Genomic DNA, 15,317 nt, shown 5'->3' with positions numbered 1-15,317 from the left:
CTCTAAACACAGGTTTCTAAACGTGGAGGGAAAAACCGGAATATCTCCGCTTAGCTTTCCGACCTCTGGGTGATTTGGTCGTTACTCGTGTATGCAAATAATATTCAAATGATGTCAGTTTGACATTGAGGCTTTAAGCATTAAAACAAAACAAAAAACTGTAGAAACGAAACAGAAATGGCAAAAACCTCTACGATCCAGACGATAAACAAATGGGATGAGAAAAATAAAAAAAACAATCCTCGAATAGAATCACGACCCTGAATCGTGACAATCCCACGAATCGCAAAGGGTGGCGACGTGAGACAATACGTGTTGACTTGCTAACTAACTCCCCGCTACCGGTGCTGGGCATCTCTGTCATTGGTGTGGTGGGTGGGCAGGGGAGGGGGTGGGTAGGCGGGATAAGTTTTGAAATGTTCATGTCTCTGCAGTTGACCACCTATGAAGAAGACTACAAGAAGGAGCGGGAGGAGAAAGAGAGGCTACAGAAACAACTAAGGGGACAGCGACAGGTAAGGCACCCCACTTGTGTATTAATTTAGCGTTTGCGCCAAACCTTGCAGCAGCTTCATCATTTCCAGAATGCAGCCACGGCCTCAGACGCTGCTAAAGCTTGGTTAGCGGACACAATCTTCAACAACGTGCAACCTCGTGTGTTAGTTGCGCAATATTCCTTAAGGACCTCAAAATTTTGACGTTTTTTTGCTGCTGCTGCTGCTGCCGCTACTACTGTGGCTTGCCCAGCACCACGGATCTCCCGTGTAAAATAGCCGCCACGGCTGGCTAAACGGGAGACCCGTCGTCATCTGCGCAACGAGTCAATAAACTTAACCGTGGTTCCCGCGCGCAGGTGCTGGACGTCGACCACCCGCTGGCGCCCATGGAGGCGACTTGGACCGAGCCGTACGGCGAGTACCACTACGTGGTGCGCTACCCGCCGGGAGACCCGCGCGCCGTCGCTGCCGTCGCTACCGCACACCCGCCAGCAAGCCCTGCGTCGCCACGCTCCGTGAGCGGCTCGGCACACGCGTGCACTCACGCTCACACGCTCAACACTCGCCCGCACACGCTCCCCGCACACGCTCCCCCCCCACCCCCCCCACACACACTCGCACGCTCACATTCGCCCACACACTCGCTCGCATGCTCACCCTCGCCAACACACTCGCTCACACTGACCCACACGCTCGCATGCTCACACTCGCCCACACAAAGGCAAAGATTCCCCGTATAGCCTGAACAGACTGTAGCGGCAAGTGCTGTTAGCGAGCACCTATGAAGGCCGGCACAGCACACGAGGGCATGGGTGGCCAGCACCACGCCCGGCCGCCTTTGTCTCCCTAGTGGCGATGTTTACGCACCTCACCAGGTACTCATTTGAGGCTGAGTCGACCTAGAGGAGGCCCAGGACCGGTTCAGATAATTGTCACCGATGTTGGCCCTGAGCGGGAATCGAACTCGGGTAGCCAGGTTCGTTGTGCAGCTCGCTAACCGCTACACTACCACTCCCCACTCGCGCACCCACATACTCGCATTCCCACACACTCGCACGCTCACACTCGCCCACACACTCGCACGCTCACACTCGCCCGCTCACACTCGCACGCTCACACTCACACGCTCACACTCGGACAACCACATACTCGCGCGCTCAGACTCACCCACGCACTCGCACGCTCACACTTGCTCACACACTCGCACGCTCACACTGACCCACACACTCGCACGCTCACTCACTCACACACTCTCACACTGACCCACACGCACGCTCACACTCGTGTGCAAGTGGCATTATTCCTTTATGGAACCCAGTGTTAATATTTGTGTGTATGTGGTACCCTTTCCTTCCCCCACCGCCTCTCTCTTCAGCCTGCTCATGTCAAGTTTCAGCGTTGGCCAAGAGACCAAAGAGCTGGGCCACGACCGGCGGTAAACCCCGTGATGCCTGCGGACATGGAGGTGGACGGCACCGCTGCGGGTGAGATGTTCGCCGGGATGCCTGTCATTCCGTGGCCTCCCATCTCCTGGATGTACATCTTCCACTTTCTTTTCTACCCGTATGTTGTTGTTGTTGTGTTTTGCTATTTAATTCGAGTTTTTACGAACACCTAGGAAAAGGGCCGGCCTCCAGCATGCACATGCATTCGAGGTGCCCTGTTGGAAAGACACGAGCTTATTATTGCTGTACGACATGATAACTCGACTCTCGGTGTTGTCGTACTTGGATCAAAGGGCAAACGCGCGCGTGACTCCGCCTTAATGGGATTAAAAGGATGGCACATGTAATCGTGCCATCCTGACTTCTGACAAACTATCGAACTAAGAGTTGGTTTCATACAGCGCCATTCACGCGAGCCCTCACAGCACTTTACATTAAATAACCCAACCCTTAACAATAACAAACTCGATAAAATCCTCAACAAATGTAAAGCCTTAACAGAACGTTCCACAGGCTTGCATGAGCAGATTTACAATCTAGAAAAGCCTCAACGAAGCCTCGGTGAAACGTTGCAGTTATGTCCCGCGCTGTAATACCATCGCTGTGGAATCGACCGTTTGTTTAGCCGAGAGCATGATCCACCGCAGACTTAAATTCCACGGAGGTGAGTTAAAGAACAAGCTGGCTATCTGGCAAAGAGAAAGTGCGGTTTGACATACAACCACGCGGTGACGTGTTTCGAGATTTGGCCACAGATATGAGCAGAGAGAATGTCTCTGGGGACACCATCAAACAGGTGGTGTGATTTGTGACACGCATTGTTGATTCACGTGCGCTTGCGTCATCGGCGACGGATGAATCATGCTACTCGATCTTAACGCAGAGCCACGCACCGTCAAAACTTCCAAAGGTGGCTCATGGTTCTAGTTTCTGCGTGCGTCAATGTTTATTTTATTGTCGGCTGGAAATAAATGTTTTGGATTTTATTTGCAATTCACCTCCACCGCTGTAACATTTCACCCACTGATGGGGCTGTCACCTGGAATCTTGTATAAGGATGCCGTTGTTAATCAGAATATTTGTACTGGAGGAATCCAATGAGCTATAAAGCTCTTTTTTTGAGAGATGTCCAGTCGGGGGTGGCTCAAGCGTTTAGACTGTTTGAGCTGGTACTGTTCAGATTCAGGATTCAAATCTTGAGTTTCAAACAACCCATTATGTTAAATCGGTGTTTTAAGTGCGGTGAGTTAATGGTCTCGACCCCGTCGCCAATAACCGGATCAAAAAGTCCTCATCCTAAAAAAGTTTGAGTTTTTTTATTATTAATTCGGCTAAACTCCAGCCGTAAGGGTTGGTTTGAATGTCACGTGACAAGCGCTTTTGCCTGTTGCGTGGATGAAGGGAAAAAAAAATGTCACTTGAAGGGGATCTCGGAATAAGTTCTGTGATATCGCCTTCTGGCGGACTTTTTTTTCTAACACACGGGGTTGGATTCACCACGGTTGGACGACTCGGAAACTGCGAAGACTTCGCAAAATCAACAACAAAAATCCCAACCAAAACAGTTCGTTTAACCCCCTCTGGTCTACGGTTCTCGATAAATTGTGCGGGCACGCTCTGCCGTTATTTGTTCACCTTGACTTCCCCTTTCCTTCTCCCTTATCTGACAGGATCCCCAGAAAACCAGCGGTAAAGCGTAAGCAGCGACTGGGCATTGGGGGATTTGTGTTCCCGAGAGGCGGTGGGGAGGGTGGGGGGGAGTTTTTCCCTGCAAGTGTGTTCGCCTGTACCACTCCGTTCCTGTGCAACACAGGGGTCCACATATGCGTTGGAGCAGATGGAGAGAGGCCTAGAGCGTTCAATGGTGGCGGCGGAGGAGGAGGGGCGGGGGGAGGCGGCTGTACTTGGAAGTCGAGGAAGGGGCGTGAGAGGGTGATGATGCCGTGGGTGAGCAGGAAGCGTTGGGGGCGCACGGAGAAATGTACCGCGTCACTGGGCCCCGGCAAAAAAAAAAAAAATCCCTCGCCAGGAATGGGAAGGGATGGTTCACGTCACGGCATGAATTGATCAGGAACCGCACCTCTTTTTACCCCTCTCGCCCCCCAAAAATTATGGGGGGGGGGGGGGAAATTCAAGGTGATCCATTTATAGATACCCACTAAAATAAAACACTTTTGAGAGGCTTTAACTCATGGCATCCTGTACACACCGCATAGCCACGAATCTCTATCCATACCCTTACCAACTTGCTTCTTCCCCCAGTCTCCTGTAAGATTGGGAAGCCATTGCTCTCACCATATTTAATCAGCTGTTGAGAATAAAGTAAGGTGGTGCAATTGGGATATCTATAAATGGATCACCCTGTATATATCTTGATTCCACTAGAGGCAAAAGGATGCCGTTTTATTAAATGGTTTGTTGTCACCAGGTGCCCCAAAATATAATTCCTAGAAGTAAAACTAAAGCAACGATACATTTATACGACTGGAATTGCAACAGGAAAGCTACGTGTTGTAGCTTCCCGCTGGCTTTGTATAGTCAAGCTTGTATGATTATGTGGGGTGTGCTATTCCGTGTTTGAATGCGAGGGTGAATGTTGGTCAGGAAAGCCGCGAGTGTGAGTTTTGCTGTGTGGGTGGGCTGGTGGAGTTGCAGTTTGTGGTTTGGGAAGGTAATTGTTTGATCGTGTTACCTTTTAACTTAATAAACTAGTCATGTTTCAAACCCAGTTGCTGCTTTAATTCTAAGAAAATTTTGAATTTCTGATACATTGTATTTACAGTGAATGATGTCGGTGTATTGTTTTGTCCATGGGGCCGGAGGTTAATTCTTCGGTACCGTTGGGGGGTGGCAAACGCCTACCAGCAGCAGTGTCTGCATACAGCAAGTCGAGGTGGATCGTGTTGTTGTTGTTGCTGTATCCGTTTTTGAACAGGAGATGAAATAAACATGCTGAGAATGCATGGAAGGGCGACCTGGGTTGATCGCGATAGCGTAACTTGTTGAATAAGTCTTGCATAATTCACTTCAATAGGCGCTTTCAAGATCTTGGAATGACTAAAAGTGTTGCCATCTCGGGTGGTACCAACGAGTAACGTATTTGGTTCGGGCTCATGGACTGTGTTGGGCTCCCCATGTGAGTGAGTTGGGATTTTGGTGCTGTGTAGTGTTGATGTGATGTCAAAGACAACGTATGAATGTATTTTTTTTCAATTGTGGTTGCCTTGTTGGTCCACCGCATTCCACGTCCCCTCTCGTGCTCGCTTCGTTCCCAGCCTTCTCTGTCTCTCTCTGTGCCCAATCCCGTTTTTGGCCCTCGCTCCTTGCAGCCCTCCTTTGTAAAAAAAAAAAAATTCCCCTGTTCACGAAGCAATCCCCCCTCCTTAACGTCATCCGTTCTTCTCTCAAAGCCTCGCCACCTCTTCTCCATTGCTCCATTCTCTTCCTCTTCCCTCCCCTCGCCCCTCCACTCCTTCACGTCCCTCCCCTACCCTCATCCCCCCTCTATCGCTGTCATTCATTCCTCAATGGTTTGCACGACCCGTGCCATATAAATCATTATTTTCTGTCCCTCTTCTTGTAACTGTGTCAAGCGCCTTGAGTGAAGGCATTCTATGAATATAAATTCGATTGAATTAATGGACGATGTTGGGGTTCTATCTCTGTAAGATGAGACTGCTGTTAATAGAAACTAAGCCAGCAAGGTCACAGTGATAATCCTGAATGTTTCGTTTCCCGAGAAAGGGACATTGTGGTGACGTGTTATAAAAGTCAACTGTGGCTTATTTCAGGGTATGAGTGAGGGATGATTTTGGTTTCTGTGTGGCTCCTGTTCTGATCGAAAGAGTGAAACTAAGAGCGTGCGGTGTATTCAATTGACATGATTGTGACGTTTAATTGATGACGAATGGTGATGCCTGTTAAAGTGGTATTTTATGACAAGTTGAAAATGTATGACTCTTATGAATGTGGCAAAAAAAATGTTGCATGGAAATACCAGTTTCAAATTTACAAATGAGAGCACACTCACGGATTATTCAAAGCACTGATATCAGCGGTGGTCATACACATTAATTTTGCGTGAAATATTGGTTTTTAAAATGTTAAGCATTCCAGTGCATTGGTGATCTTTTATGCATTTGTTCTTAACAGCTGTAATTGTTCTGAAGACACTTATGCAGTGTCATGGGTAATATATTATAAATCATTAAGCGCATTCATTCTGATGGTTACTTTAGTCATTTGCAATATCTCCATAACCTGCACTTGCCCTATACCGTACATATGAACACCGTTCAGCCACAGTAACCATATACGTAACTATATACAAGTTAGGACATTGCTTAAGACGAACGCTTTGGTTCAGCAGAGGTGAATTATGAGTGCTGTTTGTGACGACAGGTTTTGCTTATCTGAGACCACGATGTGTGCATGTCAACAAAGCTACCCATGATCCTTTGCAGAGGGCAAAGGGCGTAATCTATAGTCTCGCCTTGAGTCAGGTTCCTCTGGGTACCGCTGGATAGCCGCGAGTACAGCTTACCGTTCCGGCTGTGTGTCGGGTTGTGTTCATCGGTTCATGACCTGACCCGTACCCAAACGGCAAGCTGTACAAAGGACTTTGTTCCAACTCGTTTTGTGCGTAACCGACCTGATCCAGGACCCGAGTGTAATCAATAGGAAGCACTTATATCCCTAAATTCTTTATGCATTATGAACCAATTAAACGAAGCTCAGGGATTTTTTTTTTTAATTCGAGAATGGTTTTCCCAGTTGAGCCGCGTGTTGAGCGGTCATTCTCCCAAGCTCTCGCCACGCACGACTACGGGCATCCGGCATCGGCTTCAGTTCAACGCCGCAGCAGAAAGCCCACGGCAGCAGCAGCAGCGTGGCAAAAGCTTGAGAGGGAAATTGTGCAGCCCGACCCGGCAAAACCGCGCTTGGATTACGGGAGGCCGCCCAATCTTTTGTGTTGAAAAATCATTGCTCGCGATAACTTACGTTGTTGTTCCGAACCCATTTGATTTGGGCATTGTTACGCAATCAAAACTGCCGCTTTATTTTTGATGGCCACACGCCAACAACATGCCACCCGGCTATGATGGCAAAGTGTCGTGATTGTAATTTTATTTTCTTAAACCCAACTGTCATAGCCCACCTGTTCAGTGCCATCTGCGATGTGTGCGATGCTTTTGGTGCACAAGAGCAATGGGCGGATTTAGATGGGAGCGCGCACAACTGTCCATGTAAAATCGAGGCTCGTATTAAGCATGGCTGAGCAGCTAAGTAATTGAAGGCCTTCACACTCTGGAAATGTACTGGGTTTTTCTCAATGTTAAACATCACGTGAACATTAAGCCCATTTATTAACTCAATACTGTATACAAGCCAAATCAACTTTATAAGGAAGTGGGATACCAATAACTATTGTATTATTACACAGGGACGTGGGATTACAGTAATATGACTTAATTGCTTAAGCTTTCGTTATTTGCCAATTTTATTACACAAACATCGTTTACATGAAAAAAAACGAATTCCCGTCGGCAGATCACATCCTTTGCTTCAACCCGTATATGCAGTTTCCACATAGTGTTGCCGCTGCCTGACATCATACGGCCACAATTTGTTTAATCTCAAATGGTCTTAACACGGCTGGGCGCGTTATGCACCCAGGTAGTGATGTCATGACACATGCAAAGCATGCTGGGGTAGACCCAAGCTCATTGGGCGTAATAGCACGTGTCACTGTCTTGGAAATTCACCTCTGGTCTGCGTATTTTATTACTCAGAAGCTAATGCGCTTAAATCCGTTGACGGCTTAATCCAGTGACAGCCCGGGTGAGCCTGAAGGGGCGGGGGAGGTGGATGTGGAGGGACAGTTTTGCAGGGTCGAGCCGGGGCAGGACGTGGAGCAGATGAACTCGACCACCAGCCGAGAGGGACCTTCTTTGGCTTGAGTTTCCTGCCGGCCGTGTGTGGCGAAATCCCCGCGTTTCTACCGCGGACCCATGCGTGCCGCGTCCCAGGTTGAATGTGGGTGCGGGTTTAACAAAACCAAAACGAACTGCCCCACAGAGTTAAAAGCCAATTTAGATACATTTCAACCACGTGGCACGATGGGCCCGTCTGTGTATTTGCGTCTTTGTGTGGCTGAAGGTGCAGAGGAGGATGTTTTGCATGTGGGAAAGTTCCACGTTGCGCAAGGTTTTGTTGCCCTGTTTGCGTGCCGACCGGTACAAGGTCACCGCCCCCCCCTCCCTCTACCACGACCCTGACAACCACTGAATCTGATCTTGGGCTCATCTCCAGACATTCCTGCAGCCATTATTATCCACGTTGGTTCTTTGCGGTGACATTTGGTTATATCGATATGCTTTCGAGGGTGGCAGTTAAGGAGGGCACCCGTGAGGCGCACAGACACGTGAGACGCAAATAAAGGCAAAATGCCGTGTTCTTAATTCCAATGCGTATGGTTTGCAAAGTTGTCTAATTCCTTAAACGCTTATTGTCATCGACAACCAGGAAAAAAAACCTCTTTCATTTCCGCAATAAAATTAACGTACCTGTATACCTGTTCATGTTTTCACCTATATACAGGGCTTCATTTGATTATTTTTTTCAAATGTATCATTGTGGAATGCTTTGGTGTCTGCCGGCTGAGTCGCTCTTCCAAAAAAAGAGCTTCTTAGCTCTGAGTTTCACTCGGGAAATACCATTTTGATTATGATTATTTTTGGCGACCGACCCCCCCCATTCCGCCCACCCTCCTGGCTGGATAACAGTGGAGGGGGGGGGGGCCAGGAGGGTCTGTGGGTGAGAGTCATTATTTTCCAGAGGCCAACCCCGGACAGCTCTGTGAATACATCACTTTATAACTTCGTCTAAAACTCGACCCAAGCCAACCACTGCGGTGTGCACCGAGCCTCATTCATCACGTCCAGTGGTGGTGTTTTGTTGCTTCGAGCATCTGCATCGGGTGCCCCTCTGTGAAGAGATGTGCGTTCTAACACGCGCGAGCAGCTCGTTATTAACGACGTGCGGGAGGCTGTTCTACCACGCGCGTGCCAAAGGTCGCCGCCGTGAGCCTTCCGCCAGCGGCGTTGCCGTACCCTGGGAGTTTTAACACAACCAGCACGAAATGTCCCGTAAAAGGAAGTTCGTTATGTACGCGATGATAATAAGACGGGGGTAAAAAAAAAAGGAATATTTTGCTGAGATTTCTTCACGTGGCTCGTACGGTGGTGTGTTCTGGGGCAAAAAATAAAACTTAACTTGTTCTTTTGCCAGATAAGCCCCAACTGAGCGATATACAGTAGCTATTTTTCAGAAGCGACCTGGCTCTCACAAATGATAGCTCAACGAAATCAAGTGTGTAGAAATGTGTAGCAGCCAAATACTCTAAAAGGGATGTTTCTAAATGTGGAGGGGAAAACCGGAGGACCCGAAGAAAAATCTACGCGACCACGGGGAGAATATGCAAACTCCAAATATAGAGGTGTCAGGGTCGGGATTGAACCCACGAGGTAGTTAACATCTCGCCACAAGCTCATCGTTCAGAAAGTCGGGTTGTGATGAGAGCATGTGAATAAAGTGGCTAATGTTTTTTTAATACTTGTGTTCAATTAGCGAGCCCGCGTGGGAAGATGGCGACATCAAAGTAGATTAACTGTCCGTTGTATTCTTGGGTTGGACCGCGTGCTGTTCGGCATGATCTCAGCACTTGGAGCAAAACGTCGGACATTGTGCCTTCAGCACGCGGTACGACCCACGAAAAACATCGGAGAGCCGTACGGAACAACCGCGAAAAACCCTACCCAGTGGGCTCAAAGGTAGATTCTCACGCGTTTCAGTGTCGAGAAATGGGATTGTCAATTTTTGTTTCCCAGGACTTCTCATTAACAAGGGTTAAATATTGGACCGCATTTGCACTGCGGTAGTGAGAAGTAACCTCCCTCGCCTGGCATGTCAGGAGGTAGTGGGTTCGATCCCAACCCTGACGCATGCTGTATATTTGGAGTTTGCGTGTTCTCTCGGTGGGCGCGTGGATATATTTCCGGGTCCTCCGGGTTTTCCGGAGGAATTATTTTGGCTACTGTACATTTACGCGTGATGGGCCGCTTCGTTCAGCTTTCATTCGTGGCCTGGACGCTTCTGAAAGAGAAGCGAGCAGCTCAGTGGGCCTTACCTGGTAAAAAAAATAACAATACTCTGGGCGGTAATGTCAGCCAGCCGGACAGTTGAGATTTGAGTTGGAAACCTTGGTGACCCCACGAACGGCCCCATGGCCCTTACGTGGACCCCTAGATCCACTCGGATGTGTTGGGGTGAAACCTAGTTGAGGACACGTGGTATAGCAGGTCTTGTCACGTGTGTTTTGTGAGAAAGGTCTGGTTGGCCTTGGGTAGGTTTAAAAAATATATATCTGTATTAATGTATTTACGAGTGCAACGATTTGCTATTCGCATTAAAGTTTAACTTGAGTGTTCCAGACGCTACGAGTAGCCTTTACTAATCCTAGTTGTGATTATGCTGTCGCAGAACTATGTAACGCAAACGAAATTCAATAAAGGTTGTAATCTAATTTCTGCAGCGCACTGTTTAATACTACACCGTAGTGGGTTTTTTGTGTCCAAAGTATCAGAAGAATCGGGGAAATTGCAAAACTTTGTTCTCAACGTGTATTGAATGTGAATCTATTTCGGCAGTTTTTTTGCACTGAGCAAAAAAAATCACGTAAATAAGTTGGGTACAGGAAATCAAGTTTGGTCGCTTAACAGCCGATCGGTTCCATGAAACCATAATAGATTCTGATACGCTAATTGCCTTGCCCTAAAAAATACAGTAGGCGACGTTTCTGGCAATCGCCCCTTTTTCATAGCACAAAATAAGTATATAAATTATTTGTTATTAAATCTGTTGAGTTTTTATTAAAATGTATTGTGTTTGTGCAACAACTGCCAACAGCATCACCAAATAATTGTATGACTTGGAAGGTTCGTCAATCATTCAGTTTTAAACCTCAACAAAACGGAAGAGCAACACACCATACATTTGAGGATTGAAAAAACAAAAAGTGCCCTTTCCAAACTGCGATGGGTGGTTTATTTTCTGAGAGGGCACAAGCTGACCTGAGAGCGTTCAAAAACATTCAATTGACAGAACAGCTTGGCAACAGCCACCGCCTCATTGCCATCTGCGAGTGGCAAAGCAAAAAGATTTTGAGCAAATACCGCGAAGTGCGCGAGAGTTGAGTGCGTGCTGGAGGAAAACCCAATCTGAAGAGCGGGTGTATGGATTGCGAGCCATTAACATCGACCGTCTTCATCTACTCATTTCCACAGACCTGTGACGACACCAGACCATGTCGGATTATTTCTAGATTTGAAGCTTTCGTGACTGCAAGGATCCTTACTCTTTGGTTCTATTCGGTAAAGTCACGTAGGTAAAAAATAAACAAAAATCACGACGTTTCGGCCACAACACAAGTGGCCTTCATCAGGTGAAGGGACCAACCTGTCCAGAGGGCAGCGTTGGAGTGAAGAAAAGTCAAGCGCAGGTCGCCTCCTTTAAGCTGTGAGTGGGTAAACAGAAAAAACGCCTTGACAAAGGAATTAGCATAAAAATGTAAAGCTGTGCAAGCTCGCAAATAGCATCAAAAATACATTAGCACTACAGTGAGAGTTTGGGATGCCACTAATTGAATGAACATACTATACCATTAAAAATTCCTTAACGTTTGGTTCGATTTAGAACATCTTTCCAATGGTTGCTTAATTTAAAGCCATCTTCTCGGTTGAAATTGTGTCTGTGTTTGTAAATCTGAATTGCCTCGTGAACAAATCTGATAGAAACCCGTGGGTTTACATAGAACCTTGGTATCGGAGAAGACTATATCGTGATCACCCACAGCGTTGTAACAGTGGTCAGAAGAATTCGTTCTGCCGTGTTTCAAATCTGATTTGTGCTCGCGAATTCGGTCAGAGACATGTCGTTTCGTCTCCTCGATATAGCAGTCACCACAGGTGCAGATCAATTTGTAAACTCCGGGGTACTGTAAGTCAGGAATGACATCCTTCACGGAAGGGATCAGGTCACGGATTTTGTGTACTGTATTGCACCGGACCAGGATCTTGTGTTTGTTTAGAATATTGGAGATCTTTTTAGTAACGCCTGCTATATGGTAGTGTGATGGTTTTGATCAAAGTATCAAGTGGTTGTTTCTGTATGGAGGGAGAAACAGCTTGGCGGATGGTACGGTCAGAGTATCCATTCCTTTTGAGGGTCAGATGTACATGTTTTAATTCATTGGTCAGGTGGTGTTGGTCCGAAATGCAATGAGCCCTGTGGTATAACGTTTTGATGAGAGAATTATTTTGCGTCGGGTGGTGGTGGGAATCAGGTTTCAAGTAGGAATCTGTGTGGGTGGGTTTCCTGTAGACAGAATGTCCCAATGAACCATCAGGTCTCCTCAAACAGAACATCCTAGAATGGCAGCTTGCCATCTTTCTCCACTTCCATGGTGAATTTGATGGCGGGGTGTCTGGAATTACTTGAAACTACTTGAAACCTGATTCCCACCACCACCCGACGCAAAATAATTCTCTCATCAAAACGTTATACCACAGGGCTCATTGCATTTTGGACCAACACCACTTGACCAGTGAATTCAAACATGTACATCTGACCCTCAAAAGGAATGGATACTCTGACCGTACCATCTGCCAAGCTGTTTCTCCCTCCATACAGAAACAACCACTTGATACTCCGATCAAAACCATCACACTACCATATATAGCAGGCGTTACTAAAAAGATCTCCAAAATTCTAAACAAACACAAGATCCTGGTGAGAGTCTAGTGAGAGAGATCAAACACGTTAAAGACGCACTACGACAGAATGGCTACAATAATGCTCAAATTAACAGAGCACTGAATGCCAAATCACGATCGCAAAGCAATACTGCTGAAAGCGATCAGATTGTTAAAACAATAACAATTCCATATATCTCAGGAGTAACTGACAAATTAGCCCGTGTTTTGCAAAAGCAAAACATTACAGTAAGATTTGGTACAGTACACAAAATTCAAAAACTAGGATCTTGCACTTAAGACGCATTACCTAAATTATCAACAGAAGGTGTATATCGGATTAATTGTTTATGTGGCAGCTGCTACATTGGACAGACGGGACGTAACATCAGCATAAGACTAAAAGAACATCAGAGAAATATGAAATTATCTCAAACACAACTGTCGGCAAGATGCTTGTCAACAAGGACACTCAATTGATTTTGATAATGTTGCAGTGTTGTGTAAAACTAATTATTACTGGCAAAGACTAATTAGAGAATCCATTGAAATTGAGAGGAATAAAAATAACTTTAATCGCTCTGACAGCTACAGGCTTAGTGCGGCCTGGAAGCGTATTATTAAATAATACACATTACAATTCCTTATAGGGGAAACACATACTAATTAACGGATTACTAACATAGCATGTAATCACTAACACACATTACAACTAATTCCTAATCTACAACTCATTACTAATCATAACCATTGACTGATTACTAATCGATTATATAATTACAATACCCCCCCCTCCGCCTCAAATCACTGCACCTGAATGAGTTAAATGATGACGTCACCCTGCTGCTCTATTTAAGACCGGGAGCAAGCGAGGGCTTTACCATTCTGGCGAATTGCCCGATGATGCTGGATGTATTTACCAGCGAAACGTCGTATTCAAACTGTAAATGTTGTGGATTCACTCTTCAACACACCGGTGGGCTAAAGTAGTGAATTATTTGTCTTTTGTCAACGTGACACTTTTTTGCTGATTGGCCGTGTCGGGTGGTGGAGGGTTACGACACATTTATAAATAACGCGATATAACCTAAAAACCTTTATTATGTATAATTAAATATCACTACACAGGCGGCTACATTTACAGTTGAACCCCTCTTAACGACTACCCCTGTGAACAACTAATCGCTTACCTACGGCCCTCCACAGAGCCCAGTGGGTAGTGTATAGTGCAGTGTATAGGCGTGTAGTGTATAGGCGTGTAGTGTATAGTATAGTGTATAGTAGTGCAGTGTATAGTGTAGTGTATAGTAGTGCAGTGTATAGTAGTGTAGTGTATAGTGTAGTGTATAGTAGTGTAGTGTATAGTGTAGTGTATAGTAGTATAGTGTAGTGTATAGCAGTGTAGTACCTCCATAGAGCCCAATGTGTTCGCTTACCGACCATTCCCCTGTTAACGACGGGCTATTGTAAGTATAGTAAATATTAATGCATTGATTATCCAGGTTTCAATTATTTTGTTATGTGTTTCTGTTACTATCTTTATGTATTCATATCCATTGTTTAAATATTATAAAGTACCGTTTTTTAGGTGAAAAAGGGTAACTTTCGATGCTGTCAGAACGAATTAAGCCTTTAACGTGAATTTCCGATACTCGCTTAACGACCAAAATCACTAAACGAACGGTTTTGTGAAACCAATTCGCTTCGTTAATAGAGGTTCTACTGTATTTTCATTTGGGTAACCGGTGCGATGGCTTTGAGAGAGAGGCATTACCTTATCTGTGGACCCGATATATAAGCTTGTCGCCAAGAGACGGGGCCAAGGGAGCTTCTGATCCCCTATTAAGTCGCACGTAATGTCCCATTAATTACCCCCTATCAGCGGGAAACAACAGCGGCAGGGCACACACACAGAAGCACACAGCACAGCGTTTGAGCACAGATGCAGCATAACGATGGCACAGTTAAATTGTGGTGGTGGTGGTGGGGTTGGGGTAGCGATTGCGCAGTGATTAACGCAGCTGTCCTACCCAGCCACGGCTGACATTATTGGCGAGTGATATCCGAAGCGGTCGTGGGGCGGACATCATCATCACTACCCCGCACTGACCCGCCAGCGAAGTGGGTGGATATTCAATTATTATATTTAATCACAGCTGACCAGGAGCTGAAGACGGACGCGTTGGATGTGAGATGTGAGTGGTGTGCACGTGACCGCTTCTTCTGCCGTTAACGTGTGCAACCTTTACACAGCGAGGCAGGCGTTTACAGAGTGAATCGAAGGTTTCCCGTGCGGTCTTAACAGACTCTTGCAGCAAATGCCCCGGGTAGCGCAGTGATCATCATCGCAAGGCCCACGGGGCCCCTGGTGGCCTTTAGTGCGGCTCCCCACAATACACATGGTGAGAAGAACCCCATTATTATCATCATCATCATCGTGCTGTTATCAACCCCCAGCAATGGTTTCAAATGCGTGGCGGCTCTCACGCACTGATGATGTCTTATCGGCCAAAGTTCACGCCCCCTCCCCCCCCCCTCTGAAATTAGTGACAAACGCTGTAATA

At 46.5% G+C, this 15,317-nt stretch overlaps 1 protein-coding gene and 1 long non-coding RNA gene across 2 annotated transcripts in view; one reads left to right on the top strand and one right to left on the bottom strand.

Moving 5' to 3' along the window:
• Positions 1 to 10,526, top strand: part of TNIP1 (TNFAIP3 interacting protein 1) — a 55,273-nt gene extending 44,747 nt beyond the window's left edge. The window contains exons 15-18 of the mRNA XM_032969442.2: positions 435 to 515; positions 854 to 1,012; positions 1,873 to 1,981; positions 3,613 to 10,526. Coding sequence (XP_032825333.2) covers positions 435 to 515; positions 854 to 1,012; positions 1,873 to 1,981; positions 3,613 to 3,635 — 372 coding nt within the window. The 3' untranslated portion in view covers positions 3,636 to 10,526. The remainder of the gene's footprint in view (positions 1 to 434; positions 516 to 853; positions 1,013 to 1,872; positions 1,982 to 3,612) is intronic.
• A 536-nt stretch (positions 10,527 to 11,062) lies between these two features.
• LOC142930554 (uncharacterized) lies at positions 11,063 to 14,973 on the bottom strand. Its single transcript, XR_012946510.1, has 4 exons — positions 14,784 to 14,973; positions 14,528 to 14,628; positions 11,459 to 11,516; positions 11,063 to 11,288 (listed from the first exon to the last, which is right to left on the bottom strand). It is a non-coding gene; the product is annotated as an uncharacterized LOC142930554 (long non-coding RNA).
• Between the last annotated feature and the right edge of the window lie 344 nt (positions 14,974 to 15,317).

Source organism: Petromyzon marinus, chromosome 41 (assembly GCF_048934315.1).
Source record: "Petromyzon marinus isolate PM22_M1 ecotype Great Lakes invasive population chromosome 41, UKy_Petmar_22M1.pri1.0, whole genome shotgun sequence".
Classification (NCBI taxonomy): domain Eukaryota; kingdom Metazoa; phylum Chordata; class Hyperoartia; order Petromyzontiformes; family Petromyzontidae; genus Petromyzon; species Petromyzon marinus.
The sequence above is the reverse complement of the archived record's forward strand: the minus strand, read 5'-3'. Positions and strand labels throughout refer to the sequence as shown.